At 45.7% G+C, this 16,924-nt stretch overlaps 1 protein-coding gene across 1 annotated transcript in view; it reads left to right on the top strand.

The window, feature by feature from the left end:
• The window catches only part of GHRHR (growth hormone releasing hormone receptor), a 101,955-nt gene that overhangs the window by 72,662 nt on the left and 12,369 nt on the right, over positions 1-16,924 (top strand). The window contains exons 14-15 of the mRNA XM_063147536.1: positions 13,764-13,901; positions 15,725-15,931. Of these exons, the coding sequence (XP_063003606.1) occupies positions 13,764-13,901; positions 15,725-15,931 (345 nt within the window). The remainder of the gene's footprint in view (positions 1-13,763; positions 13,902-15,724; positions 15,932-16,924) is intronic.

Here is a 16,924-nt window from a genome sequence, read left to right as displayed (position 1 = left end):
TTGTTGTTTTGAGGATTTAAAAAAGCCCAAAGGCTAGGGCAAAAGCTGTTAAATGCTGCAGAGCAATTTGCTTTAAAACACACACACACACACACGAGCTTTGAATACGCTGCATTATTTCCTGAAATTAATCAATGGATTTTAGTTGGGCAGACATAGCAGACTTTTGAAATGGCATAAAATCCAGACATTGGTGATATTTTTAACATTTACCCAGCTGCAGCGGTCATGGTTCCTTTTTAGTTTTGATCCTGCAAATGGATGCCAGCAAAGTGTAGAGTGCAGATTGTTTCAAGCGTTTCATCTTTTAATTGAGCGCCATTGCTTTCTTTTTAAAAGAAAGAAAGAAAGAAAGAAAGAAAGAAATTGTGGTTCTTTGATATTGGCTACAAAAGTGTTTGTTTGTTTATTTCTGGTGTGCTTGCAGACATAACCAGGTGCATCACAAAAATGGCTTGTGGATCACCAAGCTGTATCCAGACATATTTGCCCTGAGGGGTTGATGCATCCATCAAGCTCGATTTTATTTATTTATGTATTTGTTACATTTTTATACCGCCCGATAGCCGAAGCTCTCTGGGCGGTTTACAAAAATTGAGACCATAATAAAAACAATCAACAGGTTAAAAGCACAATTACAAAATACAGCATCAAAAGCACAACCAGGATAAAACCACGCAGCAAAATTGATAAAAGATTAAAATACAGAGTTAGAACAGTAAAATTTAAATCTAAGTTAAAATTAAGTGTTAAAATACAGAGAGAATAAAAAGGTCTTCAGCTGGCGACGAAAGGAGTGCAGTGTAGGCGCCAGGCGGACCTCTCTGGGGAGCTCACTCCACAACCGGGGTGCCACAGCGGAGAAAGCCCTCCTCCTAGTTGCTCAGTAGCTCTGTGGTAGGGATGTCATGGGCGTCATGGGCGCCAAACTGGTCCAAGAGTCCAATGGACTTCCCTGTGTCCGCCCCCCTGACCCAATCAGAGGCCGATGTGATGTTTTACTGCATATAGCTATGTTGTTAAGTGTAATATAAAAGTTTATTAAGGTTTGCAGAGTTTAAAGAGGGTACTCACTGTGTGTTTGCAGCAGAATGTTAAGTATGATGCCATAGAGGGTGGAGTGAGTGCTGGATGGAAGGAGAGTGCTGATTGGATGTTTGAGTGGAGCATCTCGATTGGCTGTGAGAGAAGGGGAGGAGTCAGAGGGCTGTGCGGTATATATACTAGGCATGTGCTCCTCTCCGATTAGGAGCGGAGAAGCAGTAGTGGATTGGCCTGCTCCGCCTTACCCAGAGGCGGAGTAGAAGCGGACCGTGGACCCCTAGAAGCAAGGCGAAGAGAAGCGCCCATTTTTCGGAGCTCCTAGTCCAGGCGGAGCGCTCTGGTCGCCATCTTGAAAACATTTTGCCATAGGATTGCATTGCGGGAAATAATCGCGGATAACTAGGTTGTTTTTGAAGCTATCGTTCTGGAAATTCTTGTGCACAGAGAGTCGTGGATGGGGGTCATTTTGAGACTACTCTCACCTCTCTGCATCGTGCGGGTCGCGTGCTATATTTTTTTAAAAATCGGGTCAACAAACAGGGACAGCGCGGCTCAAACGGCAGTTTTCGGCTTTTCGCCCATAGGATTGCATTGCGGGAAAGAATCGGGGATAACTGGGTTGATAGCTTAAAAATCGTTCTGGAAATTCTTGAGCACAGAGAGTCATGGATGGGGGTCATTTTGAGACTACTCTCAGCTCTCTGCGTGGTGCAGGTCGTGCGCTAGAATTTTTTAAAAAATCGGCGGGAAAAATACCTTTTTCAAAGGGCTGAGGGGCAGAGTCAGCTCCCGGTCATGATCACATGATCCCAAAGTTAGAGGAGGGCATAGGCAAAACGGGTAACTTGGGATTCTGGGAAACTTCTCTTTCTTCATCTGAACGGACTTTTCCCAGTGTTTTTTAACACAGTAGCCCCACCAAATGCACAAACACAACCTGAAATCATATACTAAGCTAATAATAAGAGAGAGAAACACAGCACTGCTACCCACCCTACCTTTGGGGAACAACTGAAAAGATGTGGTGCAAGCGGATGAGCTCCCCTAGGGCATCTCATCGTGGACGTGCCCCCACTCTCTCCTGTACTGGAAGGCCATCAGAGCCTTCCAAAGAGAGTAAAACAGTGGAGCAATGCCTGTCATGAGTCGAAGTGAGCGTTTACTTCTTAGTGGTGGAGCAATGCCTATTATGAGTTGAAGTGAGCGTTTACCTCAGAGCTGTTGGTGAAGCAATGGCTGTCTTGAGTTGAACTGGCAGCTGCTTCCCTCTCCCCCGGGCACGTCCCCCTATTACTGGTAAAAGACAGATATAGCCTTTTTTAAAAAATTCTTCTTGTTGCTTATTCAGCAACACTGCTGCTTTTAATTCCACCCCTCCTTCGTTTATTTATTTATTTATTTATTCCATTTTATATGCATTACTGGCTTATCCTTGGCTCACTTCCTTATACCCCCAGAAATGTCTGCTGCCTGCCTGCCTGCCTTCCCTCTCTCCTCCCCTGCCCGCCTTGCAGGGATGTTGTGTGTGTGTGGCTTTGACTCAGGGGAGAAGTCCTTCCTGTGCTCAAGTTCCAAATCCATTTTTCAAGTGTGGAAGAACATTCATATAGGTTGATCTCTACTCCCCAATTCATGGCATGTTGGGATTTCCTTTGAAATGGCCCCATTGAGAGTTCTGCAGGTTTAAGCCCCGCCAAAAAACAGGGGATGATGGGACTGCCTTGAGTCTTGGCGTGCGGCGTATGTGTATCCCTGGATAAGCTGTCATGGTGCCGAGTTTGAGGTTTCTAACGTGCAAATTGACGGAGCTATGGAAAGGGGTCTGAATGGGGTGCCCGATTTTCAAAAATTCCCCAAAAATCAGGGGATGATGGGATTGCCTTGAAACTTGGCGTCCATGTGGACACATGGATAAGCTATCATGGTGGCGAGTTTGAGGTTTCTAATGTGCAAATTGACGGAGCTATGGAAAGGGGTCTGAATGGGGTGCCCGATTTTCAAAAATTCCCCAAAAATCAGGGGATGATGGGATTGGCTTGAAACTTGGCATGCGTGTGTATACCCCCATGAGGTATCATGGTGCCAAACATGAGGTTTCTAACTTGAACAGAAAAAAAGTTGTTTACTTTTTTAGCTTTCAATGCAACCCTATGGGGGGAAAAAACGGAGCTCCGATCCGGATCCGGAGCTCCGAGCGGAGCGGAGCGGAAATGAGTGGAGCGGGGGCAGGGCGAAGTGGCCCACTCCAAAAATGGCGCATCTGCAAGTGAAGCGGAGCGGGGGGTCCGTGCACACCCCTAATATTATATACTGCTGCTGTCGGGTATGTAAAGAGAGTTGTTGAGAGAGATATGTGAAATTGAGATAAGAAGGGTCTGCGTGTTTTGTTGTTTTGGTGGATTAGAGTGTGGGAAAGAGAATAGAGTAGTCTAGAAGGGGTAGAGTAGGTAGGAGAACCTTGTTATATTGTGAAACATTGAAGTGAAATTACCATCTGAAACCGTTACGCATTGTACTTTGAAACCATGACGCTTGTAAACTGAGAGAAACCTTTAAGCTTTTGAACCTGCATTAAGGTCTTGTTATTAAATTACATTCATTTACACCTGGTGTGGTCATTGGGGAAGGGTACAGGTCGATCAATGGTGGCAGTGGAAGGGAGAAGTTTGGGGCGAGGGTGCAGATCTGTATAGCTGTGGGGCCTAAGCAGAAGTAGGCACGGCACAGGGACGGCTTTAGCATCCCAAACACCTGACGAAGGCACCTGAGCTGGGACCTTTGGGTTCCAGAAAGAATAAGGGAGATCCAGAGTAAGCCCAGTGAAGGGTGGTCGTCACAGCCTACAGCATGTTCACAGACCTGTAGGTCAAATGCCGACATGGTCGATCAACTTCTGGCAACTCCAGCACCTCACCGTGGACTCTTATGACATCCCTACCTATGACCCTGGCTTTATGTTAGTTTCTTGATCATGGCTTTTGTCCTTTCATGTTGAACATCAGGATATTAAAAAATTCCAGTTGCACCAGGCCAAAAGATCTACCTAGAGAGCATCTTGTTTCCAGCAGTGTCCAGCCAGATGCTTCTGAGAGAAGCCTCCAGGAAGGGCATTCCTCCCCTATTGTTATCCATACAACAACTGGATTTCAGAGGTATACTGCCTCTGGATATGGAAGATGGAATTGGATATTAAGGGTAGTGGCTGTTGCTACAGCTCCCATCCTCCACAAATTTGCTTTATCAGCCATCTAAGCTGAGGAGGTTTAGCCTCCCTATTTGCATCAAAGTTCACCAGCCCTCAGTAATCTTGCTAGTCTTATGTAAACTTCATTGGCTTCCCCCAAAGTCAACAGAGGCAAGGTATCTTTATGAAACGGGACAGTAACCTGTAGCCCTCCAGACACTGGTGGACTACACCTTCTATCATCCCTGACCAATGCATCCCATACTACCTAGGGCTGATTGGATTCAGAATGCAACATCTGGAAGTCCACAGCAAAATCTGGAAGTTTACAGTTCCCATCCTTGCTTTATGAGAACTTCTGTCTGCGATTCTACATACGTAAAAACATGACTAAAGAAGCAAATACTTGCAAATTACACTGGAGATTCTGTTCCACAAACTGCCTATAATTTTATTGCGTTTTGATTTCTCCATTGGCTTATGATTGCGCTTACTTGCAATGATGTTGAACTTGATGAATAGGTCCCCTTCAGCCACCGAAATCTACAGTTTCTATTTTGCATTCCCACGATATACATAAAGGTACCAACAGAATCATCGTAGCAGTGTTCAGAAGGCCGGCAGGACTCAAGAGATCTCATTAAGGCAAGAGAATGGCTTTTCTGCCTTATACGTGGTCGGCTTCGCCAACAGAAGGACGGTTGGATATTTGAGTTATTGTTTGATGTGAGGATGTTTGGGTGGGAGAAGGAATGGAATATAGCAGAAGATCTTGATTTCCATGGGGGATCCTTGGCTTCCTTGGAATTAAATGTTATATGGAATGAAGAGGAACTGCTAAAAATGGAAGCCCACTGTAAAGTTTTCCCCAATTACCTGTCTTCCCAATACCAACATACACCCTATCCTGATGTGACCGGAAATAAGGAATCTGGATGACGCACCAGGACTGGGGCCACAGCTAGACCTAAGGTTTATTCCAGGATTGTCCTGGGGTCAAACCTGTTCATCTAAGTGCCACACAGGGCATCCAATGTTCAGGCAGGGACAAACCCGGGATGATCCTGGGATAAACCTTAGGTCTAGCTACAGCCTTAGTCAAACATGGAAGCCCTTCTTTTCTTCCCCAAATCCCCAGAAAACTTCCCTCCTTTCCTTTCCCCCCCTCCTCCTTTCTTTCTCCTTTCTGTCCCACCAGTTCCTCCTTCCAACTGCTTCCAACTGCCACTCCCTTCTCCTCCCTCCTTCCGTTCCCATGACAACCCATGTCACACTGACATCATTACATAAGGAGAATCTGGCCATTGTGACCCTATGCCTTAATCACCAGTCATTTAGAGTGGATACTGCCAGCCCTAAATAGGCTTGGGGCCAGGTTATTTGAAGGAACACCTCCTCCTAATGTACCTGCCTGGACCTTAAGATCATCCACAGGGGTCTTTCTCCGTGAGCCCCTGCCAAAAGAAGTGAGGCAGGTGGCTACTAGGAGGAGGGCTTTCTCTGCTGTGGCACCCTGGCCGTGGAATGAGCTCCCCAGAGAGGTTTGCTTGGTGCCTACATTGTTTTCCTTTTGTTGCCAGCTGAAGACCTTTTTATTTTCTCAGTATTTTAACACCTAATTTAACTTAAATTTAATCTCTGCTGTTTTAATCTCATATTTTAACCTACATCAATTTTTGCTGTGTGGTCTTATCCTGGTGGTGGTTTTTAGATTGTATTTAGTATTTGTGTTTTTAAATTGTTGGTTGTTTTAATGTGTTCTTCATGGTTTTAATCTTTGTGAACCGCCCAGAGAGCTTCAGCTATTGGACGGTATAGAAATGAAATGAAATAAATAAATAAATAAAATAAATACTGGCGGGGAATAGTAGGAGTTGTAGGACTTTTGTTCAGTCTAAACACGTGCAGGATTGTGCCCTTTGATTGTTATATTGCCTTCTATTGAGGACTGATCTCAAAGTGTTCAGAAACTACAGCAAGTGCAAAACCCAGTGGCCCAAATTTCGTCAGGCGTGTGCGCTATGTACCATGTAACACTGGCCTTAGACCATCTCGACTGGGCCTCCATTTGGTTTCAGGGCATTTTATTTCTATATATGATTGGCAAGGGAGGGGAAAGAGATTTGCATTGGGCCTGCATCTATATATATAAAATGCTTAGGTATGTTTCTGTAAAGGCTTCAGCTGATACAGGTTGCTAAGCAACAGTAACAACATGTAACGTCAGCTGATAGAGTTTGCTAAGCCCCTCGTCCGACTCTTCCGGGCTTTCCAAGGTAATCCTACCCCCCTTTCTTTGTCTTCACTCCCCCTCATGAAGGGGGCAGTGCCACGGTCTGGATCATGAGTGAGGCACGGCCGGGGCCCTTGGTGGCTGGATGGGAGGCCGCTCACCTGCTGCGAGCCCTGGCCCCAGCCTAATCTCATGCGAACTGGGTGGGTGGCCCAAGTCTGACAGGAACTCTGGGGAGAGGGAGACACCTGCTCCCCCACCCTCTGACCTCCCTGCCCCCCAGCTCTGCCAGACAGCGCTGTATCGGTGGCCTCCAAGCAGCCCCCGCCCCTGCGATGATATTTAATTAATAAACTTTACGATATGCTACAGCGGCGTATGTTACGCCAGGTACAGCTAGTTCATTTATGAAAAGGCCATAGTAAAATAAAACGTTTTAAAGGCCTTCTTAAAAGCTTGTAAGGATGGTGCACGGTGGACCACCGGTGGGAGTTCATTCCACAGGTGTGGGGCCACTGCTGAGAAGGCTCTCTCTTGTGTGGAGACCCACCTGTGTGGCCCCCGCCCCTGCGATGATATTTAATTAATAAACTTTACGATATGCTGCAACGGCGTATGTTACGCCGGGTACAGCTAGTGTCTTATATTCCAGTAGAAAACTCAATTCTCCCTGTGTCCTTTTGTAGCCAAAATAGCACCATCCATGCACAAGATGGAGGAATCAGAAAGCTTGAGAGAACCAAAAGTTTGCAGAAGTAGAAAAAAGGCAAAATTTCGGGGGGGGGAGACTTAAGGGGGGACCCCAAAGCAGCCCAATTAGGATTGAGCACAGTGAAAGCTGGTGGGTCCATTGTCAATGGGATTAGAATCCACTCTGGATTCCAATCAGAACCAATCAAAACTCTGAAAGAACTATCCAAGGTACTGAGCATACTTTTGGAGTAGGATTCAGCATCAAGTTCATCATCTAGCATAGCTCCTTTAAAGTTCTGGCTAGTTCTGATTGAAACCCAGAGCCTTTTAATTTTCCCACAATACACCATATTGATGCTAGGTCAAAGGCATTGTGGGAAATTAAAACAGTGACTAGGTTCAGCTGGGGGTGCCTTTCACTAGGAAATTCAGTTCTTTTTCGAGTCAAATGAGTTCCACCATGTGCACGATGAGATTTGTGCAGGCGAGCCGAGGTATGAGCTTTCCCCTAAACTCCAGGAACTTTAGCCTTGTGCGGCGCAGAGCGGTAAAGCAGCAGTTTCTGCAGCTGAAATTCTCCCCACGGCCTGAGCAGAAGCTGGTTTCAGGCAGCCGGCTCAGGTCGACTCAGCCTTCCATCCTCCCGAGGTCGGTAAAATGAGTACCCAGCTAGCTGGGGGAAAGGTAATAATGGCTGGGGAAGGCAACGGCAAACCACCCCGCTATAAGGCCTGCCAAGAAAACGTCAGCGAAAGCTGGCGCCCCTCCAAGAGTCAGTAGTGACTCAGTGCTTGCACGAGAGGTTCCTTTCCTTTCTTTCCAGGAACTTTCTTTGCTCATTTTGTTTTTGCGGGTTGCGCAATTTGCCCAAATTTCTGATCACTTTGCGCAAACTAATGTTCTGATGTTTAATGAAATGAAATGAAATTCTTGTACATCCCTAGATGTAAGTTGAAACATGCTATAACCAAGACAACAAAACCAAAAAAGAGAGCTGAAAAACAGAGCCAGCTAAAATATAATTCACTTACAATGGGTGGGTGGAACTTAAATCAGCATGAAAAGCTGCCTAAAAAGAAAGGTCTTAACAGAGTGCCCCAAACGCATTGAAACAGGGTCTTTTGGATTCCCTGGTGAAAGCCTTCCATAGCCTGGGTATCACAACCAAAAAGACCATGTCCTACGCGGCCAAATTTCTGATGGTAATGGAACACAGAGCAAAGTCTCAGATGAAGATCACAGTGGGTGCTCAACCTCATGTGGGAGAAGGTAGTCCTTCAAGAATCCCAAAATTCTTTTTTAGGAATGTGCCTTGACCCATCTTTGACTCCTCATTTTTACCAGCTACATGGCAGACAGGTACAACATGGTCCTGTCCATGCTGTAATAGGTGTACCTATAGATTTTGACCACTGTGGAGGAGCAAGACTTTAATTTACGTTTGATAATAGTTTCCCAAAATTTGCAAAATTCTTCACGTTTGGAGCAAAAACACCCTTGAGAATTATTATTTTTTTTAAGTGATGTGTTGGAACATAAAACTGACAGATTCATCCATCCCTAGGTGATGGAGGCTCTGGAACAGAGATATGGTTGCTATTGATTCAGATAGACTCGTGTTGTTCAGATAGGCTCATATGTAAAGATATCTCTCAATTTTGAAAGAGGGCATGAGTGCCCCGTTCCTGCCAGCAATGCCCTGTAGATCAAATCCTGCCTTACCAAGAGTAGACCCGTGGGTAAAGGATAAAGAAGTTCAAGCTAGCAAAGGAGCTGTCCAGCACGGTGCACAAAAAGAGAGATGTTGCTTTAACAATGGCTGGAGTCCAGTTGACCAGCTTTAAGGTTGATATTGCTGCCCAAAGCATTCCTGGATGATTATTAAGGCCCTGTTCCAGAGTGTGCAGCCTTCTCATGAATAGGGCTCGGAGATACTTGAAGTGCTGCCAGATGTACACCATTCCTCCTACTCTGGGGCCATTGGTAGACGGGGCTTTATCCCAGGGCAAACCCTGGGATCGTCCCTGTGTGTCCACATGATGCGCAGGGGATCCTAGGATCAGGGAGGGATGTTCCCTCCCTTGCCCCAGGATCTCACCCTCCCCTTTGGCCCCAGTTTTTCCACGGTCCTGGGCTGAGCCGGAGACCACGGAACGTGTGGCCAGGTGCAGCAGGTTGACCCAGCTCCGTGCGATTCCTCGTGAGGAGCCAGGAGCTGCGCCCTTTGGGGGTAGGGAGGGGGGAGAGGGGAAAGTAATTTAATGTTTTAAAAAAACATTTACCTTTTTGCACACGAGTGTTTGTGCGCTGCTGTCCCTTTAAAAAATAAAAAATGGCGGGTGCGACACCTCTCCTTCTGTGCATCACATGTAAACAGAGGAGGGATCTCACGTTAAACACAAAGCAAGATCTTCCCTCCTCCGTCGTGGGTTAAAAGGTAGGTCTAGCTACGGCCTGTGTATCCTGTATAGACGTAGTGCTGCCTTTTGTCTTGGGGGTGATCTGCAGGTGGGGGAATGGGTCCAAAACCATGGAGCATAATCTAGGGAGGTATGACAATTTTGTTTCAGTTCATTTTTGATCAGCATTTACCCGTTCGGCACTTTCTGAACCAAAGAGAGACTTGGGACTCATCTACACCAAGCAGGATATTGCACTATGAAAGTGGTATGAAAGTAGTATATAAAAGGCAGGAGCCACACCAAGCAGGATATAGTGGTATGAAAGCTGAACATGGTATGCGTCAATGGGCCCCAACAGTTGTCAGTGCACTTCAATACTGCTATAAAGCGGTAGTGTGGCTCCTGCTTTTTATATACTGCTTTCATACCACTTTCATAGTGCAATATCCTGCTTGGTGTAGATGAGGCCTTGGACACCATGTGTGGTCAAAGTTGGTACATTTCTGAGCTGGCAATGTGATTCACGGAGCAGACACATCCCTTGAAAATGCATTTGATAGCATGCATACATTTGAAAAATGTGCATGAAAAAATGCGCAGTTTTGAAAAATGCACAGAAACACACTTTAATCCATGGGAGAAGAACACGTCCATTTCAAAGATGCACACAACTGATGCATATATTTGGCAGAAAAGAAAGGAAAGGAACCTCTCGTGCAAGCACTTGAGTCATTGCTGACTCCTAGAGGGACGCCTGCTTTCGCTGACATTTTCTTGGCAGACTTTGTAGCGGGGTGGTTTGCTGTTGCCTTCCCCAGTCGCGGTTACCTTTCCCCCAGCTAGCTGGGTACTCATTTTACCAACCTCAGAAGGATGGAAGGCTGAGTCGACCTGAGCCGGCTGCCTGAGAACCAGCTTCCACTGGGATCGAACTCAGGCCGTGAGGAGAGTTTTGGCTGCAGTAACTGCCGCTTACCACTCTGCGTCACACGAGGCAGACTATACACGAAAATACACACGGGGTTTCATGTGAAAAGAAAAGAAAAATGCTCACAATCTGACAAGGACTTGTGTCTGAACCAGCTTCAAGATGGAATTTGGAGAATACTGGTGAGCTCAAGTTTTGCTAATTCGCATATCTCTAGTGTCACCCCAGGGTGGTGGTCTCGGCAGGGCCGTTGACATTTTTGTTGACTTACTTGACCACTATGAAGAGTAGAACTAGGAATAAGGGCCTCCTCCTCTGTGGGGTCTCATCTAGTTCTGGGGTGGTCCTACCAAGTAGATGATCATTCATGACCATGAGGAGGAATAGCTCAGCTTAATCTGAGCCATTCCAACACAAGCCCAGTGGAGGCCACCCTTCACTACCAAAGACCACGCTCAACACCCGATTTCCCCACAAGTCTCCTCAAAGATAGGGCACAAGGCCGGTGAGCATCCAAGAGGTACACAAAAAAGGAGAGAAGGCTCACTGTTGAAAATTTCATTGTACAAAAGTCCGACGCGTTTCAGCCTCTTATTTTAATTTTGCATATTTTCTTGAAGTTAAGTTGTTGTTTACGTGGTTCCACAGGCTGTGCTTGCAACGTGCTGTTATAATTGAAAAAGGGTTTAAGTTCTGTGTGGTCTCATCTTTGCTTTTGATATCGGTACTCTTACAGCCCCTCCGAAGAAGGCCTTAAAAAAAACCAGAGGCTGAAATGTCTACAATAAACTTTTCTCCTGAGACCTCTCTCCCCCCTCTTTTTCCCCCCCTCTGCAACAGCCCTTACTCCTGTTCTGCTCTGCTATTTCAGGGATGTTTTGAATTTTTATTTAAGCTATTAATTGTTTAAAATACTCAACTGGAATCCACCCTAGGAGCTGTAAACCTGGAGAGTGGTGTTGACAATGTTTCCAACAGACCAACCAATGGAGGCGTGCGGGATTTCTGCTCCCTCTGCTCATCATGACAAAGGGCACTTGGTTAGTTATTTAATAAAACTGTGAGGGCCTTCCAAGGCCTCCAGTCCTCTACAATGGTTTAACCCCCTTGTTGAATGCCTGCCTTAATGTCTGTAGAAGGAGATGGACAATTTCCCGTTCTTTGCTGTGCAGATAACAAGCTGGCTCTTTCGTGCAAATCAAGAGTCCCTCATCTCAAGCATTGTTCATGGGCCTTTGAGTTAACACTGGACAAGAGCCAATTTCTTGTTTCTTCATTCACTGACCCGCAACCCCCCACATTCATGCAAGCAGAGGAGAGAAAAATCTGAGGAGGATAATAACATCGCCTTGCTAACTTCCCATTCAGAAGTCTAAGCACAAAGACAACCCCCTGGAAATCATCCCTGGTGCCTGTAAGACATGCATCAGCAGAGATTCAGCTGCATAAGGGAAGGGAAGGAAGCTGCAAAGAATTAAGACCCCCCCTCCATATTCACACACAATTTTCTAGTGCAATAAAGAATGTAGTGCTGAGGAATTTAGCCTATATGCTGTGCTATCTATAAGGACATAAGGAGTGTCATGCTGATTTAGACAAATGGTCCATCCAGTCCAGCACTCTGTTCACAGAGTGGTCAAGCAGGCATCGGCCAGGGACCAACAAAGCAGGACATTATTTATTTATTTATTTATTTATTACATTTTTATACCGCCCAATAGCCGAAGCTCTCTGGGCAACAGCACCGTCCCACCCATGTTCCCCAGCAACTGGTGCGCACAGCCTTACTGCCTCAAATACTGGAGGTAGCACGCAACCATCAGGGCTAGTGGCCATTGATAGACTTCTCCTCCAGGAATTTATCCAACCCCCTTTTAAAGCCATCCAAATTGGTGGCTGTCACCACATCTTGCGGTAGTGAGTTCCATAGTTTAACTATGCGCTGTGTGAAGTAGTATTTTCTTTGGGTTCTAGTATTTTGAGAGAGGGAGAAAAACGTCTCCCTCTCCACATTCTCCACACCATGCATAACTTTGTACACCTCTATCATGTCAGTAGTACAAGTATGACCATCCATCAAACTCCTAAGCCCCGCCCCCTGACAGGTGCCCCTCCCCTTTTAGACCGGAAGTCCCACCTTAGACGGAAGTCCCGCCTCCGGAAGTCCCTCCTCCGGAAAGAGTGGTCACCTGACATGGATCACATGACCCCAGTGGGGTCATGTGACCCCTCTAGGGTTGCGTCAGACCCCCCTCGACCAATAGGAAGGGGTTTTAGAGCCCTAACCCTTACGGGATTGGAGAAATCCCCCCTAGATTGATATCTCGATGTTGATTGGTCCAAAGGGGGTCATGTGACCCCTCTAGGGTTGCATCAGACCCCCCTCGACCAATAGGAAGGGGTTTTAGAGCCCTAACCCTTACGGGATTGGAGAAATCCCCCCTAGATTGATATCTCGATGTTGATTGGTCCAAAGGGGGTCATGTGACCCCTCTAGGATTGCGGAAGGCCGGGCTCGACCAATAGGAAGGGGTTTTAGAGCCCTAACCCTTACGGGATTGGAGAAATCCCCCCTAGATTGATATCTCGATGCTGATTGGTCCAAAGGGGGTCATGTGACCCCTCACGGAAAGCGGAAGGCCGGCCTCGACCAATAGGATGAGGTTTTAGAGGGTGCATGTGGTCCTGTAAGGCCAACCCCCTCGCTCTAGACGCGTATAGAAGGGAGCCCCCCATTTTGCCTGCCCAGACACGTTTTCCTGCATAGAGAAGATGGCGAATCCAACCCCAGCCAGCGGATCTTCAACAGTACCTCCACAGACCCCCCTGAGGAATCAAAACAGAAAGAAAGGGGTGAGTCGTGCTGTCACATATCCTCCAGAAGACAGAGAAATTGCAACGCCAGCACAGAATATTATAAATAATAGTTCTGATGCCACAATGAGTGAACCCTTATCCATTGGGCCTTCTGGATTTTCTTATCCACTGGCACCCCTGCCTCTTCAGCCCCAAAAGCCGGAGCTGTTTCGGTCTTTCTCATACCCGCCAACTGGGCGTTTACCTGGATCTGTGTACCCGTCAGAGCCAAATTCTTTTCCTGAAACCTCACAATGGCTCGATTGGAGAATGCCCGGGAGTTTACCCTCATCTGTGCACCCGGCAGAGCCAAATTATTTTCCTGAAACCTCACAGTGGGGTGATTGGAGAATGGATTGTACCGAGCAATGGTCTGATACAGAGTGTGATTGTGGCTGTGATTTAAAAAATGTGCGCCTAAAGGCGGAGAAGTACAATGATGAAGCTGTGGATGGCAGTGGCCTTATGAAATTGGTTCTACCGTCTGAAGAGAAAATGGAGCAGGAAGATCCTGATACATACCCGCCAATGGAAGAACCGATGGACGTTATGACGGAGAATGTGAGTATTTTTATATATGAATTTTGCTCATAGTATTAAGGCCAGATTGGTTACTAAAAACCCCTATATTTTTGTTTTTACACAGGCCCATGGTGCTTTTGAGAAAATGCAGATTGACACTTCACGAGCAGTCAACATTTCCTGCATATCATGTGTTTCCAAAAAATCTGAACAATGAAAATTAAAATAAAATTTAAAAAAATGATGCCGCAGAGTCAATAAAAACATTTTGTTGTGAACTTACGTTACCATTCTTGTGTTAACCTATAATATGGCAGATCATGAAGAAATCCTAAGGGATATTTATTATAACCCCGGACACGTAGGAGGGTTGGGTGGTGTGAACTCCCTATTTCAGGAGGCCAAAAAACAGAGCAAAGACCTGAGCAGAAGAGATGTTATCAGATGGCTGTCAGATCAGGATGCTTACACCCTGCATAAACCAGCCAGGATCCATTTTAAAAGGAATAGAACAATTGTGTCTGAGGTGGATGCCCAATGGCAGGCCGATCTAGTCGATATGCAGCAATTTTCTAAATATAACAAGGGCTACAAATACATTCTAACGGTTATAGATATTCTGTCTAAATATGGTTGGGCAGAGGTTCTAAAAGACAAGACAGGTAGGCAGGTGTCCGCCGCTTTCAAAGCTATTTTCACACGAGACGGAAGAGTTCCTGGCAAAATACAGACAGATAAAGGTCGTGAGTTCCTAAACAGGGATGTGAATCAGCTATTCAAGAAACAGGGGGTACACCATTTTGTTACCAATAATGAAGTCAAAGCTGGGGTTGTGGAGAGGTTCAATAGGACTTTAAAAACAAAAATGTGGAGGTATTTCACAGCTAACAACACATACACATATATAGATGTCCTACCCCAATTCCTAAAAAGTTATAACCATAGCTTTCACAGAACTATCAAAACTAGGCCCGTTGATGTTAATAAGTCTAACTCCTTGGCTGTTTGGAGAACCGTATATGTTCACGATATAGAGAGAAAGGCAGAGTTACCACTTTTCAAAAAAGGGGATCATGTACGGGTATCTAAATGTAAGGGTGTTTTTGCTAAGGGCTATGAACAGAATTTTACCACGGAGTTATTTATCGTGGATGAAGTCATCAAAAGAGCAAAGAGACCTGTATATCTGTTAAAAGATTATGAAGGAGATGCAGTGCTGGGGACCTTCTATCCTGAAGAATTACAAAAAGTGAATGCCAGGTCGGATAGGGCATATAGGATTGAAGAAATCTTAGCTACAAAAGGCAGGGGTCGAAGAAAATGTCACCTAGTTAAATGGTTAGGTTGGCCTAGCAAGTTCAACAGCTGGGTGAACGCTTCTGATCTACGTGAACCTGTATAGAGGAAGTATGGGTGATCAAGGGTTTTACGTTACCTTGCCCAGCAACGCCTGTGTTTCAGCTTTTCCAAATAACAAGAGTTCTGCATACACTATACAACTAGCAAGAGCTCTGGATCTCCAGGGGCCTTGGGAAGTGGGGTTAGCTGAAATACAGTATCCACACACCTGGGAGACTCTAACAACCTGCGCACGATTTGACATTTCTGACAAGGGAAGTATGCATCATTTAGTTGTGTGCAATGGTTATTATGCAGACATCCCCGAGCTGATTAATGCGATGAACAAAGTTATATATGGGGGGGATAAAGTGGTCCTACAGTACGACTCTGTGACTAGAAAAGTCAGTCTAAACCCCGAAGAAGGTGTTATCTTTCAATGTGATGCAGAGTTGGCCCACATATTAGGCGCAAAGCCTGGTATGCCAGTCAAAGAATTCCCTTTTCATGCGGACATTACCCAGGGCTTTAATACCTTATACGTGTACACAGATATAGTGGAGCACCAGATAGTAGGAGACTATTATGTACCGTTACTGCGTTGCGTACCCGTGAGTGGAAAGAACAACCGCTGTGTAACCATTGGTTATGACAAACCACACTACCTGCCTGTAATCAAGGATCACATTGACACCATCACGATAGAAATAAAGAACGACCAGAACAAAAACGTAGCATTTTGTTTTGGGAAGGTGTCTGTGAAGTTGCACTTTCGCCCACGGAGAGCCTCTGTATTTTAAAAAAAATGGCTATTCTGAAAAGCTATGGTGATCCAGCTGTTTATAGGAATTATTATAAGGCACAGGCTGGCTATGCATTGCCTGGTTACCATGGGGCCCCCGTGATGTATGGCGCAGGGCTTGGTGGTATTTTCAGAAGCCTTTTCCGAAAAGCTATACCCCTGTTGAGAAGAGGTATAGACATCATTAAACCCCATGCAAAAACTGCTGCACGTAATATTGCTAAAGACATGATAGGACATGTTACACATGAGGTTTTGAACAGAGTGAACACCCCAACACCGCAAGACGGATCAGGCCTGATGTACATTAAAAGGCGGGGCCCTCTAAAAAGAAAGGCCTCACGGGTTAGATTGGTTGGACCACCCCGCCACCTTAAAAGAAAACGACCAAGAGGAAAGAAACGTCAGAAGAGACGTGTTGTATCAAAGAGACGACGGTCTGTTACAGCTAAAAGAGATATATTTTAAAATCATCGCCATGGCTTTCATCCACTGCGGCTCTGAAGAATGCGCTAAATCTGAACTTGATTTATTCAACATTGGCCCAACACAGACCAGTATTGAGAGAAGCCTGTTTATAGAGGTACCCCCTCTCTCTGCCCTTTCAGACTCTGCACCACTGGATTTCTACATTCCAGGGAATGGGGAAGATTATATGGACTTAAATAACACTTTGCTTTATGTGTGTTGCAAAATTGTCAATCCTGACAGAACCAACCTCGCTGTAAATGAGGAGGTAGGCCTGGTGAATTATCCAATAGCATCCCTCTTTAGTCAGCTGGATGTGACACTTGGCGATCGTTTAATAAGCCAAAGCAACAATTCCTATCCCTATCGAGGGTATTTTGAAGCTGTGCTAAACTACAGTCAGGCTACCTTGGAGACACAATTCTCTACAGCCTTGTTTTTCAAAGATGTCGCT

This window comes from Elgaria multicarinata, chromosome 1 (genome assembly GCF_023053635.1).
Source record: "Elgaria multicarinata webbii isolate HBS135686 ecotype San Diego chromosome 1, rElgMul1.1.pri, whole genome shotgun sequence".
Taxonomy (NCBI): domain Eukaryota; kingdom Metazoa; phylum Chordata; class Lepidosauria; order Squamata; family Anguidae; genus Elgaria; species Elgaria multicarinata.
Note: the sequence above shows the minus strand (reverse complement) of the source record. Positions and strands in the feature narration are given on the sequence as shown.